Raw genomic sequence first — 18952 nt, 5'->3', positions numbered from 1 at the left:
TGGTCAGTAATCAGTAATGAGGGGTCGGGGCACCAACTCTGATCGAATGACCCCTACTGCTGCTGCAGCTGAGATCACAAAACTCGGCACAGACTAAAGATTGAACCCAGACCTTACGTGTGGGGGTGATGGGGTGGGAGGGCTTTAACTACCAGACGAGCAAACTATCTATCATCAACGGAGCACCATCACAAGGATTGCAGCGGTTCAGGACAACCAGGCGTGGGCATTAAATGCAGACTTGGGAGCGTTGCCCACATCCTGTGAATAAATAACAACTGGAGCTAGGAACTTGATCAATTCCATAAACGGCATAATCCTGAAATTAACATAACATGACATTTTTATTCAGAATGTGTAAAGTTTTTACTGATTTCAGCAAGTTTAATGACCAAAATTAATCTCATACAGAGCACACGTAAATGTTTTTAATATTTAACAGAAGAGTCTCAAGCAGGTGATAATGACTGCTCTCTGGTCACTTTATACAAGGTTTATAAGTTACGGAGACATAACTTTAAAAAACAATTTCCACAGTTTATGCCGCTGAACAGAAAAGCAGTCCAAGAATGTAGATTACGGTCGCTCTATCTTCATAGACACCCTTTCCATTCTTCTCACACAATGGGAGCGTACTGCAACACCAATCGATCAAATTCATTCTCCTGTGCAGACAGTTCAGAACACAGAATTACTTGACCATCGGAATAGTGAACATTTCGGGATGACTTTCCCATTTAGTTCCAGCATTAGTACACCGACGGTAATGGAGGACTGTAGCAGAAACATAATTCATGTTTTGAATCACCGCACATAGTTCACAGATAAAAGGTGATGTCAGGTCATTGCACTCCTCAGGGATTCCTGCTGGAAGGATATTGTAGAACCATATACACTGCAGTTATAATGAGCTGTTGTGACTGTACTACAGATCCTGTCGTTTCAACACATTCATGCTGCACTTGCGGCCCTGGGTAGTATGTCTGAGATTGTAGTGCCGGGGCTGCAATTGGCTTTCCATTCGGCTACAGAATCACTAAGTATAGTTGACAACTTGTACAAGATGCCCTGAGCCTGCTGCTTGGGAATGTTCTTGGAATCGTGTTATGCTAGGTCGCACTCTCTATTCGAACATAGCATCAGAACAGTGCTCTTCAATTCCAGTAACTCAGTACAAACATCCCATGATGATCGTATTTGATGTCCTGCCAATACGTCCATTGTAGCCAGGCTAAAGTGTACTAATACAATATGAAAAATACTCTCCCTGCTGCAAATTTCTAGTGCCCCTCTCCCAATAAATAGAAATTATTAAATACAATTTATGCTGTGCTTTGTGTAGAGACACGCATGTGTCAGAAAAATGGCAACACAGGAGAGTCCCAACTTACGAAGCTTGATTGCGCTATCAAGAAACTTAGAATCATTGAAGGATACAGCACAGAAGGAGGCCTTTCGGCCCATTGTACCTGCGCTTTCCCACAGGGAGGGAGGGAGGGGAAAAGTTGGAGGAAGTCACAGTGACATTGACAAAGGCCTGAAATGCTACCTGCTTAGCTGTAGTGAACGGTGGTTAATTCGACCGTGGTGGGATTTTATCCTCATTTATTAGGGAGGGGTTACTGGATAGTGATTAGGAAGTGTTAACCCGATTTTAACTTTTCCTAGCAAGGGGAAGACTGAAGCCAATCACAACAAACTTCCCAAACCACTGGTCTAGCCAAGATCCACGTAAAGACCAGGGATCAAACAAGAGACTTCCCTGATCTGTGTTTTATTAAAACATTTATCCTACTGAAATCAACATCCCTTATTCAACTAAAAAGCTTAATTTATTAAATTTACAGTCAGTGTTATTAGCTGCTTCACGTACCTTGGCCATATATTCTTTAACAAACGGGTGTCCTCGGTGTCCATCCTTCAGCTGGGAGAGGTAGCGGTTACTAACCTGTTTATGAAAAGGAAGAGCATATTTTAAGTCTGAGATGGCATTGCCAACAGTGATGGGTAGTCTCATAGTTGGTAATATTTTTAATAATAATATTTGGCTACATACAACATACCACATTAGATCATTGTCCTTTCAACAGAGTGATAATACTGAATAGATTTCACACTGAAGGATCTCCTTTCAGTTCTGATGAAGGGTCCCACCCAAAATGTTAAACATCTTCCTGTTTTAAGGTGCTGGCTGACCTGCAATGCAATTCTGCCATGTGTTTTCTTCTGTTTACATCTTTACACTCAATTCACAGATGCGGATAGAAGCTGTGTGGCAAAACAGTCCTTGGGCTTCCACAACATGAACTTTAGCCAACCTAAGCAGAATTTTGGAGGAACAGTGAAAGCTGCCAGGAAAACGGGATTGCTAATGGAATTGCGGCCTCCTCAAGCCAATTTGCAGCGCACAGTACAATTTAATCTGCTGATACATTCAGCACCAAAAACACCTAGAACAGCCATGCCAACCAGAGCAAAGCTCATTGTGCAGTATATTTAGATTAATAATTCCTATTTTAGCAGTGGAATGGTAGTAGCTTAAAAAAATGTGTAGTATGGGGCAGAAAGGAGGTTGGAAGGGGAAAAACAAGATTTAGTTTTATAAATATTGCCGGAGAAAGAGAATCCTTGGTGCTGAAACCCCTAGTCTACGTGATGCACTCATACCCAGGCCAACTTTTCCCCTCAATCCCAGAGGTGCGCTGGCCAAGTTCACTGCTCCTACATCACCCTGGCTGAGGTCAGCTAATACAGCAGAAACTGGAGATTCAACATGGGACCCTCAACCTTAAGAATGGTTCAATTCGACACTGGGTGGTGCATTCACTCACTAAGCCGTAAGGAGGGGAGCTCCAGTCTTTTACTGGCACCATATTGACAAATCTGCATAAGCCTTACCTCAGGAGCCTTGCCCAGGTGTTGTGAAAGTACAACGAGATTGATGAGAGTTTCTGGATGACTGCTGTCCTGTGAGAATCAGAAGAAAGCAGGTAGAAAAAGAAACAACAGCTTACCATTCAAAGTAGATTAACAAACATGTAACTCGAGTTTCACTTCCAATGGAAGGGAGTGGATCTGCATTATTGACTAACAAAGAACAAAGTAATCAGAACATCAAATGCTGAAATAAGTGGAGTATTCAACTCCCCGAAGATTGAAGAATGGAAAATTGGGGCCACGAAAGCAACGCTGCTGCTGTGAAGCCGGGACAAAACGGACCTGCTGCACACTTTCATCACAAGCTACTGAGCTCGAGTCTGCTCCCGGTTTCACTTTACATCATATCATGTGATACAAGATTAAGCTATATGAAGAAAATCTTCATTTGTCTTAAAATGTCAGGACTGCCAGTTTTTTTATTTTAAACATAACTAAATGTTTTCTTTTAAATATTGTGTTGAACTCCCCCCCCCCCCCCAGCTCATCGATGGCACAGAGCATTTATCCAGTGTCTAGTTGTGCCAGAGAGAGTGGAAAAATCCCAGGTGTGATCCCATCTCTGTGCCAAGGTTGCTGCTCCTGATAGAAGTGTGTAAGGTATGAGCTTGGTTGTGACGCCCCCACAGTGGAATAGTGCACAGTCATTTGCAGTTGAGGCTCATGCATTAAAAAAAAAATGAACACTTGAGAGAAGGCAGTGGAGTGGGATTGGCGCCTGTGGGAACTGAACCTCAGCGAGGAGTCGGTGGCTTTAGAAGCAGAAGGAACCACAGGGAAACCAGGTCACTAAACTTGAAACTGTTACATTCAAATGTTTGATGGATTTTACATCGAGGTCTATGGAAACATCAGTGTAATGAAACAAATTTGCACTACTTTCCGTGACTACGGTCCATCTATTCAGTTTTCCTCTCTCTAAGGATTTACCCCCCCCCCAATTTCCTGTTTTTGTCCCCCATCCTCCCAAGAGGAATAATCCCACAGATACAGCTGCCCTAGGATCTACAACCATGCTTCAGATGCAAGCTTAGACCGTGAACGCCACGCCATCCAACCTGTTGCTGTGGATCTGGATCCACTAGTAACTGGACTGAGCCCGACTGGTGACTGCTCAAACTCACGTAACTCCAGCTCCTTTCAGTCAGCAACTCATTCCCTCAATCAAGGCTGCATACGAACAATGGTTTTTGAGATGAAAGGTGTCAGTGTGCAAACTCTGTACCCAGCAGCCTACATTAATATAAAACATTTTAATTGGAAGAGTAGATCTGACATGAGGAGCAATGCTGGAATCTCGTGCCGATTAGGGAGCACATGTTCGAGAATCTGACCCGAGCTCCTCGCAACAAGCAGGGGATCGTGGAATTACCTTCCTCACAACCCATGCTTTCCCTATTTTCTTTGTTGGAACGTTTTCTCAACCACAAGGTGGCAGCAAAGCTCGTTTTTTTTGTACCGTCTGGACTTTGGGAAGCTTACCCATTAATAGCATTACTTTGGCAGTTTTAAATATGAAGCCACTCATCTATAACTATCAACAACACAGATTGGACTTCATCTGATGCAACAATAAGCAGCAGACTGAAGACAGATTAGACATCTTGTGAATTCATGCAGGAGCTACACCAGCTTGGCTTTTGAAGTTATCGTTCAGTACCTCTCCAATCTACTTCTTTCCTGAAGGCACTAATTGTTGCTGAGGTAGTGACGAGCCCTGATGATGACGGTCACCTGGCCAGTTGACTATGGAGAGCATCACAGTCAAGCCCAACCCTCATCAAATGTTTACATGTGCACTTACCTGCAGGAGCTACTGCTCAAGATAAGGAACCCTGGCTCACATTCCCCATCCTAGTTCAGGTGGCCAAGGTTCAACCTCCTATCTTACATGGAGATCAGATAACTCAACATAAGACAGGGGTTTGAACCTTGGACTTATTGATGTGCGCGGCCAAAAAGAAAGTTCAGTGCAACAACTCTTAGCCCGCCCCTAAATCTAAGTCCCACCCAACGTCTAATCACATATTGCGAAGGGCACTCTTCCTCCTGTAACATTGTTTAGGCCACAGTTAAAAGTATTGTGGGCAGTTAAAGGTGCCCTATTATAAAAGGACATTAAAGCCAGACAGTATAATCCACGTAGGGGATGGGAAACTATATTTATGAGAATAAACTTGAGGTACTGAGAGAAGGCTTGGGAGGAGGTTTAATAGAGGTTTTTAAAATTATGAAGGGTTTTGATAGGGTGAACAGGTAGGGGAGTCATTAATTTAAAATCATCACTTAAGTGAGGAGAGGAGTTAGGAGAAATTTCTTTACGCAGTGGATTATTGGAGCATGGAATATTTCGCCAAAGGCAATGGTTGAGGCAGAGACTCTTAAGGAAAAATGGGATAAATATTTGAAGCAAAGGAAGATACAGGACTATGGGGATACATCGGGGCAGTGGGACTAGTTGTGGGTTTCTTAAGCAAAGACCAGCCACAGATACGATGTTCCCAATGGCCTCTCTTTGTGTTATAAGCTTCTATGGTTTTCTTCCCCACTCCCCATGTGATCACACCCTTATAACAGTCCTCCTACACTTACCTTGTCTAGCGCCTCCTGTAGAACTCCTTCTGCATCATCCCACTTGCCCTGCGCCATCTGACAGGCAGCTTGTCCATTCAGAAGCAGCAAGGTTGCTGTGTACTTATCTGCCATTTCTTGGAAGATGTAGTAGGCATCCTGCAGCTTGTCCCCACCCTGTAGAGAGCAGACAATAAAACAGATTCACCAGAGTACTGACAATTACACAGCACAGGATAAGTTTACAGAATATATACAGAAGTTCCAATACTTTCTACATTATAGCAGTGGTTTCAATCTATGATAGATTTATTCAACACACCAACTAGTTACAATGTATACAATAGCTTGCATTTATATAGCGCCTTTAACATAGAAAAAAAACAAATATTCTAATGAGTTTCACAGAGGCGTAAGGAAAAAAAATGGATGGCAAGTCAAAGGGGGTATTAGGAGTGGTAACTAAAAGCTGGATCAAAGACAAGGGTTTTAAGGAAATTTAAGGGAGGTTGAGAGATATAGGAAGGGAATTCCAGAATGTGGGGCCCAGGCAGCTGAAGACACGGCAGCCAGTGGTGAGGCGAAGGAGGAAGTGGTAATGCACAACAGGCCACAGTCAGAGGAAGAGAGTATTTAGGGGAGAGGGTGTTTGTTGGGCTGAAGGTGATTAGAGAGACAGGGAGGGGCAAGACCACAAAGGGATTTAAACACAAAGATGAAAATGTTAAATTGGACACATCAGGAGGCTGGGATCCAACATAGGTCAGCTGGACCGATTTGGGTGGGGCAGTTGGTAGAAAGTATAAGCAAGTAATGAGGCTACAGTAAAGGGCAAGGTAGCATCACCAGTTAGCCCAGTTTCAGGCAAAGCCAGGACATCAATGCAATCGTCCACAATAGCATTGTAGATGGCAATGGCCTCGTCCACAAGCGAGCGGACATTCTGGTGAGAAATGGAAGGTTGGAGAGGGAAGGATGGGGGTTGCTACTTGTTTGGAGGTAGCAACGAGTGCCTCGAAGGGCAATTCAGAGAATGCCGAGTACGGCACAAGGGGTTGCTATTAGCTTATCCAAGGGGAATTCAAACCTGAAACAGCAGCAGGAGATTAGGAAGGCAGTGGAGCAGTGATGGGTTTGGATTGGAAGGAAAGGCTAAATGTACCCAAGACGTGGGAAGAAATAAAAGGTGGGTAGATTGGGCAACAGGATTGGGAGGAGATAGGAGAGATGGGCCAAGAATAAAAAGGAGATAGTCGTAATTGGGGTTACAAAGGCTTGGAAGAGATTAGACAAGATACGGCCTGATTGCAAACAGAGGACTTTCCCTTACGCCAAGTGCCTTAGATTAGATGGACCTCTTGAAAATTTTCTGTCTCCTCAAAACGTACCTCTGACAGTGTTCTGGCTTCTCTCTCTCACTTCCAGTTCAATGCCCACTCCTGTAAAGCACCTTGTGACGTTTTGTTATGGGAAAGGTGCTGTATCAATGTAACTTGTAGTTTTGCTTCACATCTCGGCTGTTAGAGTTATTGGATTCTGTACATTTGTAGTATACTCACCATAGCCAGGTTCACCCAGGCTGTCGATAACTGTGTCAGGGTAGCATCCTCATCCTGCTCCTGCATCTTCTTCAGCTCCTTTCTGAATTAAATGGATTAAGTCATAGATTATGCAATGCAGCAGGTCTGAAGATGACAGTAGCATCGTAACTTTTTTTACTAAACAGTTTTCTTCCCCTCTCTCTCCTGAAGGAATTAACTCTTTGTTGGGGTATATTCTGTTGACAGTGGATGCACTCCAAAGAGTTCATTGGTTTCAGGTGAGATGTGACCAAGAAATAGGTTATTCAATCAGGGAGTGGGGGCGGGGGGAGGATGATAAAGAAAGCCCTCTTCACCCAATGTCCATATGCATTTTTCAACAGGAGGGACGGGGGGCAACTGGTTAGTCATCAGGAGCAGTAACCTAGCCAATTTTCCTCTCTCTAACCGAACACCACCGAGGCCAGTTGCATCACCCAACACCATCCCAGTTCAGAACAGCAGCTAACTCAACACAGACTGAGCATTGAACCTTCCTAGTCTGAAAGTCTCAGCTATTCGCTGGACAACTTTACTTTCCAATTAGGGGAAGCTGGAGTAATTATGTTGTGTTGGTTTAACTGTTGCCCTGCTTTAATAATGTTCATCACCAGAGTTTAAATTTGGAAAACAGTAACAGAACTAATTACCTGAAAAAGTTCCAAATGCACAGTGTACTGTCACACTAACAGGCTTCAAATATATTCTGATAAAAACATTCCACTACATTAATTCAGGTGTAATTTGCAAATTGCAGTGTCTGGATTGAGTGGAACATCTCACATTTTAATTTTATTTTTTGCTTATATGCACAAAATTTGCATCACACTCCAATTATTGCACACTGGCTAGAACAGATGAAGGCAGGAATCATAGTTATCAACTAGCAGGAAAGATTAGAGGACCTTTAGCTTTATAGAGAAAGTTGAGAGAGGACCTCAGTGAGACATCCAAAATATTACTTCAAAAGGATAGTGGGCATGAGATTCAATTTTAAATTAAAAATAAATGTAAAAGATCACAAATATTTTAAGTAATAAATATTTGGGATAATCTACCAGTTATGGTAGAATGGACAAAGACATTATGGGCCCTCAAGGCTGGATGCTGGACTTGAGTTGAGCTATGATGAGCCAAATTAACCTTTCCAGTTCTTGATTGTTTTCACGTTCCTGGTGACCAGATGTATTGGACTGTCTTCAAAACTGGCCACAGCAAAAAAAATAAACATACCCAAGTGCTGGGTTTGTTCTGTGACAAAACTGATTTGAAGCACTGGACTCAGCCAATCCACGTGGATGCAGAGAGCTTGGACTGAAGTAGAAACTGGGTTTAGTTTCATCACCGATTGCTGGGTGTAAAATGGGATAAAGGGGACACAAACCAATAAAATGATTCAAACCGTTCAGTAAAATCCTTAATCCAAGACATAAAGCACGATATTTACTTGTGCAGTTGCTCGGTTAATCTGTGCATCTGCCATGCAAGTTTCATGTTACACAAACTCTTGTATTAAATTGATTTCCTGGAAATTGGCCAAACTGAGTTACTGAACTCAGCCATACGAGAGAGCCAAGTTAAGATCCACAAAGTTGAAGTAACAATCGCTTCAATATTGCTGCGTAATGACCATTTATGGAAGTTAATTCAAGTTTCCTCAGCAACATCCTTTAGGCTGTGCCTCAATGAGGCCACCAGCATTCACTGTTGAAATGAAATTTAACAGAAAGGCACATAAAAAGAAAAAAGGATCTTAAAAAATTAATTAATTTGCAGTCTGGACTTAGTTACACTCTCAGTTGAGGTGACAGTAGAGATGCTAATTGCCCACAAGACGTTTTGGAGGGGGGGGGGGGGGGGCGGGGAAAGAGGGAAATCAGCAGGCAGGATTTCCACTTTTGCGTGAGATATTTTATATATATTATTTTGAATTAACGCAGGTCTCGCTCCCAGGGTATAGGCTCACACTTGAATGGCCGTTTGGATGACAGTGATAGCTTCAGGAGAGGAGAAAATTGTCACAAAACCAAAAGTAAGCAAATCTTCCAAACAGATTTCAAAATGCAGTGCTGCTCTATAAGTTGTCCCTTTAAATGGGGCCCTGAGTGAGCAAATCATTCCCTTTGCCCAAGCAATATTAACCAAATAGATTGGGAAACGTCGGAAAATTAGTCAGCTACGAGCAAACAACCCTTTAAGATAAAGCTTCACATTTACAGGCATATACTTTATTCCGGGGCAGGCGGGGTGAACAGAGGACTCGACATTTTATTCTACATCCATTTGGAGTCCCCCAAGGATATATCCTTGGCCCTCGATTTCTCATCCACGTGCTGCCTCTCAGCGACATCATCCGAAAACACGGCAGGTTCCATATTTACGCTTGTAACATCCAGCTCTACCTCACCACCACCTCCCTCGATCCTCCACGGTCTCATTTGTCACACTGCTTGTCCGGTATCCAATACTGGATGAGCAAAAATTTCCTCCAACTAAACATTGGGAAGACTGAAGCCATTGTCTTTGGTCCCCTCCACAAACTCCATTCCCTAGCCACCGACTCCATCCTTCTCCCCAGCCACTGTCTGAGGCTGAACCAGACCGTTTGCAACCTTGGTGTCCAATTTGACCCTGAGATGAGCTTCCGACCACATATCCACTCCATCACCACGACTGCCTATTTCCACCTCTGTAACATCGCTCGTCTCCGCCTGTCTCAGCTCATCTGCTGCTGAAACCCCCATCCATGCATTTGTTACCTCCAGACTCAACTATTCCAATGCTCTCCTGGCTGGCCTCCCGTCTTCCACCCTCCATAAACTTGAGCTCATCCAAAACTCTGCTGCCCATATCCTGACTCGCACCAAGTCCTATTCACCCATCACCCCTGTGTTCGCTGACCCACACTAGCTCCCGGTCCGGGAATGCCTTGCTTTTAAAATTCTCACCCTTGTTTTCAAATCCCTCTATGGCCTCGCCCCTCCTAATCTCTAACCTCCGCCAGCCCTACAACCCTTCGAGATCTTTGCGCTCCTCCAATTCTTACCTCGTGCGCAACCCCGATTTTAATTACTCCACCATTGGCAGCCATGCCTTCAGCTGCCTAAGCCCTGGAATTCCCTCCCTAAACCTCTCCACCTCTCTATTGTCAATTGTATCCATATGATTTATATCAATTAGTGTTAACTGTATTCAGGTGGTGCATATCAACTAGGGACTCTCTTGCATCCATTTATATGAGAGCTTATCTAGAGGTTGCACAGTGGGTAATGTTGAGCTCTGTGAATAAAGGCTTGGAAGCAACTGAAGACCAGGCTCTAGTATTCTATCCTTCACCAGCTGGCTATCCAATTTATAACATCTATCTTCCTTGAAACCTACCTCTTTGACCAAGCTGTTGATCACCTCGCCTAATATCTTCGTTGTGGCTCAAATTTTGTTTGCTAACGCTCGTGAAGCACCTTGGTACATTAAAGGTGCTATATAAATGCAAGTCATCGTTGTTGCTTTCTCTAGACAAAGTGCACACAGGTATGGCCTCGTTACTACAAGTGTGTTGATAATAAAACATTTTCTATTGAACTTCAATCTTCATAATGTACTTACCGAGCCAGATCCAGCCGGTCGAGCTTCAGAAAAATCTGTATCGACATGGTCATGCTGCAGGGATTAAAGAGACAAACAAATCAATCTGTACAACACAAGCATACTGCTCTGGGGCTTCAAGGGAAATGATGAACTGAGATCTCGTCTACATTTAAGGCTCAGGTGGATCCATTTGAGGAAGAGTGGAGAGTTCTTGTAGTGTACTAGTCAACACACTTCCTCAAACCAACACATTAGCTGGTCACTCAACTCACCGCTTTTTGTGAGATCCTACAGTTCACTAAATGTTTGCATACAAAACTGATCACATTACCTCAAGGTAATTCACAGTGCATGAAGCAGATATTTGAGAGACATGCGACAAGCAGTACCTGCACATTCCTACTCACCACTCCAGGCTCTCCCCTTGGTGTAGTGTACGCAGAGCTGAATCAGTATTTTGGTCGTGTAGATAGACTGAAGCTGCCATCAACAAGAACGTCGTGTTGCTAATATCAACACTCTTCGCCATCTTCTTGTCCATTTCTGCTATGATGGCATCTCTGCACAAGACGTGATATCATGAATTCTCCTTTTATATACTGACACTAACTTATGTTAAAGTGTAGTTCTACGGACAAATCCTGGTTACTTTTAAAGAGACCAATGCATTAACTACTGTTCTGTGCCAAGTTAGTAAATGTTGGCTAGGGCATTCCAATTGGTCTTACCAACCCTAACTTGAGAGGGTAAAAACAGCTAGTATTCCCATTCCTGACTGCTATCCAACGACATGGGCATCAGGTGATGATGGGATTGGGTCTGGCTGTGATGTCTGCACAACAGAACAGCCCATCAATTAACACTAACACACGTGTAGGAATAACGGCCACTTGGGCAAGTTGCCAGAAGGCAACCAGTGCCCATGGAACTGTACCCTAGCAAAGAGCACTTGACCACAGACAGCATCACAACAAAGATCAATCTCACCCTCACACCAACATCCACACATTGTACTTTCCAGCAGAAGTGGGATGCCTGGAGGCCGGTTGCACTGGGGTCTAATGAAGCACCCCAAAGTTGAGATTGATTAACTCAACACAGACCAGGAAGAGTGCCTGGGATCCACTGTCCCTATGCTATTGCCCTAGTGTAAATATGAAATAAATTATGGTCCCTTACCGTCGATCCTCACTAGACAAATATTCAGCAAACATTTTTACAGCTTGTAATTCAGGAGCAGCTCCTGGTTTGATATCGTCCAATACCACACCATATTTTCTCTAAGAAAAAAAAATTAAATTATGTTTGTTTCTGATCAGCTAGGATTTTAGTTTAAATTTCAGTGAATTTTGCTAACCGTTTTCCACTGGAAAGCAACATTAAGCAATCCCAATTAGATGTAGGACAATACTCCCTTCTACTCTGCCTCAATAAGACTTTATCCCCCAACCAGAACAAATCCCGGCAACAACACCAGAATAAAATATCCATTTCCCACACTCTTTTTAAAAAAAAAACTGAGAAATTACTGACAATTGTGTGTTGTGGATTCACATCCATATAGAATTGCATTGAAACTGTCTAAACTTCTCTCATGTCCAGGAACCATTCCACGGGAAGCAGGAGGGGGAAATCTGAGGAAGCATCAACCCTGACCTACTTGTGCGCTTCAAAATGACAACTGCTCGACGCCACATGAAGTGCTTCCCTTGGAAACCAGAAGATGGGCAAGTATGGTAAAGTTGAAAGTTAACGCACGTTAAAACAAACTGTTTATCCACAATAACCAGAGGAAATATTATTTCCATAATGAACTAGCTGTCCTTACCTGTGCAATGTAAGCTCTATAAAGGAAAACGTCTCGCTCAACTTCTTTCTCTGGGCTGGACAGCTGAAAGACAAAACAGACAATTAGTGCCACAAAAACAAACAGCAATGATAGATATTTTAAAAATCCCATGCTCAATTCTCCTGACAATGCCTACGCTTGCTAGCACACAGTGCCACAGGCACCGCCAGTCCTCCGATAACTCTCCATAATAGCCATTCTTCATGGATGAACCTAGATATTTGGTCTTGGAAGACATCACAGCCAAGCTCAATCCTGTCCTCATCTGATTTCCACAAATCCATACCTCCGGCTGGGGTTGTAGGATAGTGATCAGGAGAACCCTGGTTAATTTTTCTCTCTCCATGTACCAGGCTAATTATATTGTCCCAAATGTCACTTCTGGTTTAGATCAGCTAACTCAGCACAGAAGTCAAACCGAGGATCTTCGGGTTCTTAAGGCTTCGTGCTACAGTAAACGGTGCCTTTATCTATAGGGTTTCAGGCAACTGCAATTAAAAGTTTATATGTAGTGAAACATCTTAAAAAGATAACCATAATAATAGGAGAAATTTTATCAGCTAATAAGCTGGTGGAAGTATATGTAGATATAAATTGGTGGATAAGTAACAAGTTCAATGGAGGAAGTTCTGACAAAGAGCAACAATACAAAGTTATTTCTAGTATTTTTTGGTTTTATTTAACTCTACATTTGTCAGTTTAAGATTTCATTTACTTTTCTCATGCTCAGAAGGACCTGTGTTGCAGTATTTAATGTCACTTAAAGATTTGCTGATTATACATATAATTGGGCAATATGATTGCAAAGACACTCTCATATAGCACCTTTAGTATAGCAAAAATCTCCCAAGTCACTTGACAAGAGGAAAATCAGACATTGGGCAAGAGGTGGAAAAGAGAAAGGTGACCAAAAGTAGTCAGAGAGATATGGAAGACTTCACAAGGCGAGAAAGGGTGTAACAAGGTACAGGAAGGGAATTCTACAGTGCCGGGATGTAGTGGATGAAGACTCTGCCACTGATGCTGAAGTGCACAGCCGACCAGAGAGTACGAACTAGGATGCAGAGCTGGAGGAAATTACAGAGGGAGTTGCAAATGAGGACAAAGACTTTGAAGTCAATAGAAAACATTGTTTTGAAGACAATGGAAAACATTTAATCAAGTTAGAATTTAAGGAAATGAACCTTACAAATGGTAGAAGAGAAACAGAATTAGACCTTTTCTGCCCTCTCAAATGGATTAATGTAATTTGCTCATTTCTCTATGCACATTTGTTCAATTGTTTCAAAAAATGCAATGTATATTTAAATAATAAACAATGGGCAACAAAGAATGAATACAAAGCAGCTATTTCACTGGGGTTCATTAAATATAAATGCCATGACAGTACAGCCCAAGCAGTTTACAACATTAACCTCCATGTTCAGATTACATTATTGCATTTGTTTCGGATAATTCATCCTGTGTATACGTTCACAGACACCAGCTGCATTCCTGTACCCGATGTGGGAGTGGAAATCGCAGCCAATCACAATCCTGTCCTTACACAACCTTCACACGTACACCATATTCGACCAGGGATCACTGGAGAATGCTCATGAGTGGGAACACGAGCCAATATTTCCCCCTTCCATGGCTCAGGGTTGCTGAGGTTAACTGCAGTGCTCCACTAGACCATTAGTTCAGATTAGTCAACTCAGCAGTGACCAGGGATTGAATCTGGATTCCTCTTGTCCGCCTGGGCTCAGTATTGCTACAACCATCATCTAAATATTTTTCTATGTTTCACTGAGATGTAATGAAGATTTTTGATAAGATAAATAGAGAAAAAACTATTTCTCCAAGGTTTGGTGAGTTGGTATCTAAGTGAGTTGGGCATAAATTTAAGATCAGTACCAAAAGAATGAAAGGAGGTTAAGAGAATTTATTTATTTACATAGAGGGTTGTTTGGACATGGAGTGCCCCATCAGTAACAGTGGTAGAAATAGAATCCACAATAGATTTTAAAAGGCAAGTGGATTAATATTTGAAAAAGAAAAATTTAAAAGGTTATGGGAAAGGGCAGGGGAACTGAACCTTTAATGTTAACGGGATGTGGGCAACGCTGGCAAAACTGCATTATTGCCCATCATTGTTTTCCCTGACAGGGTGGTGAGGGGCCTTCTCCTTGAAGCTCTGCGGGCCTTATGTTGATGGTGCTCGAATGATGAAGTTAGGCAGGGAATTCCAGGACATTGACAATATATGTTCAAGTCAGGATGATGTGAGACCTGGAGAGGAACTTGGAAGTGATGACGTTTCCACGTCCTTTGTGGTAGAGGTTAGAAAGCTGGGAAATGCTGTGAAAGTAAGCTTGAGGAGTTGCTACCGCTTCTCGAGTATTGATGCAGGCTGCCCCCATCCAAGCAAATGTTGAGCATTCTATCATGCAACTGACTTGAGCCTTGTAGACGGTGGAGAAGCTTAGAGGAGTCAGGAGGTGAGCCACTCATCAGAGTATCCAGCCACTACCCTGCTCTTGTAGTCATGTTGTTGATATGGCTGGTCCAGTTAAGCTTCTAGCCAATGGCGATCACCAAGGTGCTGACGATGATGGCAGGGAACATGACTGGTGCTGAGGGTCAGGAGAGGTTATTGGCGATAGTACTTACTTGACACTTACATGCTGTGAATTTTACCAGCCGCTAATCAGCCGACGCGTGGTGTTTTGCCATTGGGTGGCATGGGCTGTTTGATTATTGGAAGAGTTGAACACTGTAGAATTGGCAGCAGACAGATGCATTCCTGACACTATGATGGAGGGAAAGTCAATGATGCAGCAAATGAAAACCGGGCTTCTCTGAGGACCTCCTGCAGCAATGTCCTGCGGCTGCAATGTTTGGGCTCCAATAACAACGACCATCTTTTGTTGTGTCAGGTTATCACTTCAGCCACTGGAAGGTTATCTCCTTGACCCTAGTTTTGCTGGAACTCATTTCTGCCATACTTGGTCAAATGCTGCTCTGCTGTCACTGGCAGCAAATCTCTCCTATCCTTTACCATTAAGCCCTCGTATCCACGTTTGGCTCAAAGCTGTGGCAAGGTCTGCAGCCAATTGGTGCAGGCAGATTCCGAACTGTGTTGATTGAAGCAGGTGTCGCTCGACAGCACTGCTAATGAATTCTTCCATCACTTTGCTCATGATTTAGGAGGAAGCTGATAGGGTGGTAACAGGCTAGGTTAGATTTATCCTGCTCTTGGTAGACAAGAGATACATAGGCAATTTTCCTCATTGTCAAGTAGATACCAGTCATAGCCAAGCTAGTGCAGTACAGCATGGGGGGAGGGCAGTAGTTCTAGTGTGCAGGTTTTCAGCACTACATCCAGGATAGAAACAGGAATAGGCCATTCAGCCCCTTGAGCCTCTTCTGCCATTTAATTAGATCATGGCTGATCTGTACCTCAACTCCATTTACCCAGCATTGCTCCATATCCCTTGATATCCTCACCCAACAAAACTATCAATTTTAGTCTTGAAAATGTCAATTGACCCGGCATCCACAACCTTTTGGGGATGCTGGCGGCGTCATAGCCTTAACTATGACCAGTGAACTCAGCTGTTTCGTGTCACGTGGAGTGAAGTGAATTAACTGGACACTGCCATCTACGACTGAGTGGGATTGCCCAGTCGGCACTTTTGGCTGAAGACGTTTGGAAACATATCAACCTCGTCTCTCGCATTCGCTGGGCTCTGGCATAGTTGAGGATTGTGAAGTTCATGGAGCATCCTCCTCCTGTTAGTTGCCTGATGGTCCATCACTATTCTCGATCAGATGTGGTAGGGCTACAGAGCGTTGCTCTGATTTGTTGATTGTTGGATCATTTAGTGGTGTCTAGAGCCTGTTAAGCAGATAGCTCTTTCAGACAGCCAGCACAGACTCGATGGATCTAGTAGCCTCCTTCTGTACTGTAAAATTTTGTAACTTCATAATTTAGAATAAACACTAAAAGGAAAAAAAAATATTGAGTGACATATCAATCTAAGTGCTAGAGCAAGAAAGGTGGCATATTTGGAGCTTAGGCAGACCGGGAGAGGAAAGTTCAGTATGTTATTAACAAAATATAAAGAAACAAATAACCTTATAAGAGAGGCATTAAGAACATAAGAACATAAGAAATTGGAGCAGGAGTAGGCCAATCGGCCCCTCGAGCCTGCTCCGCCATTCAATAAGATCATGGCTGATCTGATCCCAACCACAAATCTAAAGAACACAAGAAGTCGGAGCAGGACCCGGCCACATAGCCCCTGGGCCCTCTCCGCCACCCACAGGGCATTGACCGATCCGAACTCAGCTTCATGTCCAATTTCCTGCCTGCTCCCCATAACCCCTAATTCCCTTTACTTCTAGGAAACTGTCTATTTCTGTTTTAAATTTATCTAATGATGTAGCTTCCACAGCTTCCTGGGGCAGCAAATTCCACAGACCCACCACCCTCTGAGTGAAGAAGTTTCTCCTCATCTCCGTTTTGAAAGAGCAGCCCCTTATTCTAAGATTATGCCCCCTAGTTCTAGTTTCACCCATCTTTGGGAACATCCTTACTGCATCCACCCGATCAAGACCCTTCACGATCTTATATGTTTCAATAAGATCGCCTCTCATTCTTCTGAACTCCAATGAGTAGAGTCCCAATCTACTCAACCTCTCCTCATATGTCCGCCCCCTCATCCCCGGGATTAACCGAGTGAACCTTCTTTGTACTGCCTCGAGAGCAAGTATGTCTTTTCTTAAGTATGGAGACCAAAACTGTATGCAGTATTCCAGGTGCGGTCTCACCAATACCTTATATAACTGCAGCAATACCTCCTTGTTTTTATATTCTATCCCCCTAGCAATAAAAGCCAACATTCCGTTGGCTTTCTTGAGTCTAAAGGAGCAAGACCTGTCACCTATCATTATTGCTACAAGTGATTTATCCCTCAAATTTATTCAGAATCTATCACTTTCACTGCCTCTGGGCAACAAACTACTTTCAAGTGTAGTAACAGGTCTGTAGACAAATGCAGGACCCCAAAAGCAGCATTGAGACAAGTGACTACTTCAAGTATTTTTGATGGTGTTGATTGAGGGGGCAATGTTGGGCAAGGCACTTGGAGAATTCCCAGTTCCTGTACAAATCGTTGCCATGGGATCTTTAACATCTACCAGAACCAGTGGAACAGGCAGACGAAGTTCAACGGATCATCCAAAGGTCAGCATCTCTGAAAATGTAGCAGTCCCTTGGCACCGAGTTATCAGCCTAGATCATGTGCTGAGGCCCTGGAGTGGTACATCCACCACCTTATGACAGGGGCCAGAATGTTGCCAACTGAACCGAGCACAATTCACAGGATCCATCACAACATCACCCGTCAGTGACCTGCCCAAAATCATCCCAAGACACCAAATGCAAGAACTCTTGGACTTTGTGTCCAAGCCTGAACCTACGACCCCCCCCCCCCCTTCCCAGCTCCAGACTTCCCCCTCCTCAAACCCAAGCTCGCCCACAACACCAGCCTGTCCCTATCCCTCCCCTCCTCCTCCTCTAACGGGTGCCCCACCGCCTTGTGAAACCCTGAGCCCCCCCCTCTATACCCGAGGGGCGTGAAGCTGCCGAGGGAGGCCCAGTTCGTGGCGCTGGATTGAAATCACAAAAAAAAAACAGGCGATACTTTCAAACCGAGGGGTGGGGGTGGGGGTGGGGGGGGGGGGCGGCCACCAATAACTCCAGCGGCCCGGCCCGGCCCGTCCTCGGGCGGCTCATGGCCCTCCGGGCCCGTCCAATCTCCTCAGACACCGGCAACCACTGCCGGGCATCCGGGGCTGCTCATGACCGCCCGGCTCATGGGCCGCCTCACCTTGAGCTTCTGCGCCTCGTTGATGCACTGCTGGTAGCTGCCGATGTAGAAACTGTTCTTCACATCGAACAACACGTCGCCCTCCCCCTGCTGCTGCATCGCCGCCATTTTGCTCCCCTTCCCCCCCCCGTTGGAAGTGCGCAGGCGCAGCACACGTGGCGACGGAAGTCACTGAGCAGGAGCTCGCCCGCGGCTCTGCGCATGCTTGAAGGGATTTGGCGGGCCCTGCAAATATTCCAACAAGCAAGGAGAACTTGATGATTCAAAATAATTTTTAAAAATGCATTTTATATAGTAGCATTGAGGGTATTGATCTTATACAACTATCCTCTTCAATTTGCCCAACTTTACTTTTGCACTATTTAACAGGTGGGAACAATTGGATGCAGTCACTGGACTTGCATTGGAGCCAGTTTCATTTACATGGATAACCTGGGTTAAGGAATTGAGGGATGGTGTTAAGATTTGGGTTGACACCAAAGTGCTGTCATTACCAAATGGCAAGTTGTGCCGAGGATTGTGAAAGGCTGCAGGTGGACATACATAAGCTG

At 44.0% G+C, this 18952-nt stretch overlaps 1 protein-coding gene across 1 annotated transcript; it reads right to left on the bottom strand.

The window, feature by feature from the left end:
• Window positions 1-325: 325 nt before the first annotated feature.
• cope (COPI coat complex subunit epsilon) lies at window positions 326-18525 on the bottom strand. The gene is made up of 10 exons (XM_067968456.1): window positions 18402-18525; window positions 12505-12567; window positions 11856-11956; window positions 11084-11236; window positions 10695-10748; window positions 7068-7149; window positions 5530-5685; window positions 2899-2967; window positions 1874-1948; window positions 326-665 (listed from the first exon to the last, which is right to left on the bottom strand). The coding sequence occupies exons 1-10, from the start codon at window positions 18507-18509 to the stop codon at window positions 618-620; spliced, it is 909 nt and encodes a 302-aa protein (XP_067824557.1). The 5' UTR covers window positions 18510-18525; the 3' UTR covers window positions 326-617.
• Between the last annotated feature and the right edge of the window lie 427 nt (window positions 18526-18952).

This window comes from Heptranchias perlo, chromosome 29 (assembly GCF_035084215.1).
Source record: "Heptranchias perlo isolate sHepPer1 chromosome 29, sHepPer1.hap1, whole genome shotgun sequence".
NCBI lineage: Eukaryota > Metazoa > Chordata > Chondrichthyes > Hexanchiformes > Hexanchidae > Heptranchias > Heptranchias perlo.
Note: the sequence above shows the minus strand (reverse complement) of the source record. Positions and strands in the feature narration are given on the sequence as shown.